Source organism: Phalaenopsis equestris, unplaced genomic scaffold (genome assembly GCF_001263595.1).
Source record: "Phalaenopsis equestris unplaced genomic scaffold, ASM126359v1 Scaffold000002, whole genome shotgun sequence".
Lineage (NCBI taxonomy): Eukaryota > Viridiplantae > Streptophyta > Magnoliopsida > Asparagales > Orchidaceae > Phalaenopsis > Phalaenopsis equestris.
The window spans coordinates 63094673-63095466 of record NW_018164444.1 but is presented as its reverse complement, the minus strand read 5'-3'; the positions used below and the strand labels follow the sequence as shown (position 1 = coordinate 63095466).

The window sequence follows — 794 nt, the reverse complement described above, 5'->3', positions numbered from 1 at the left end:
TGACGTCACACAACTTTCATTACATAATCCTTCTTATATATCTCCCACGCTTTATTCTTCCACAACTCACAACAAACACAAACAAACACACACATACAACCACCTCTCTCGCAACACCAAAGCATTTACGGACCAGAGATACAAACATATCACATCGCCCAAACAGGCCCAACTAAAAGTCACGAGCCCAAACAGGCCCAACTCAAAGTATCACGAGGAAGGTAGTTATAATTATTACAATATTATTACTTATTATTACACACACGTGCGTGGGATTGCACTCTTCAGTTGTACAGCATGAGTGCTATATCAGCCACGGCGGAAGCTTCGGGCCTGGCGGGGAGTAACGGGTTCAACTTCCTCGGTGAGCTTCACGGAGGTGTACACGGCAGCGCCCGCGATGGCTCCGACAGTCGGTGCCACCAGATAGATCCATATCTGCGTGTAGTTTCCGGCAGCCACTGCCGGGCCCAGAGTGCGAACCGGGTTCATTGATCCGCCGGTCGATGGCCTGTATTTATTGAGAAAAATTAGAGACATATATATAATATGGTTCAAATACTTGCTTTTTTTTTTTTCCTTCGAGTTTTTATATGTACTACATATGTTTTATGTATTTAGATTAAACTTTAATTTTATTTTTTTATATTTACAATATATGAAAATATGTACTTCACTTGTAAATAATATATTAGAGTGATATTTTTCACGTAATATTAAAGATTTAATCGATATGTATATAAATATTAAAGTTTGATATTATGCAAATACACATATATATATATATATATATA

General features: G+C 37.9%; 1 protein-coding gene across 1 annotated transcript in view; it reads right to left on the bottom strand.

Annotated features, from left to right (window-relative positions):
* LOC110032896 (aquaporin NIP3-1) overlaps positions 1-794 on the bottom strand; it is a 6346-nt gene continuing 5552 nt past the window's right edge. Inside the window, exon 5 of the mRNA XM_020736679.1 lies at positions 1-511. Within this exon, the coding sequence (XP_020592338.1) occupies positions 310-511 (202 nt within the window). The 3' untranslated portion in view covers positions 1-309. The remainder of the gene's footprint in view (positions 512-794) is intronic.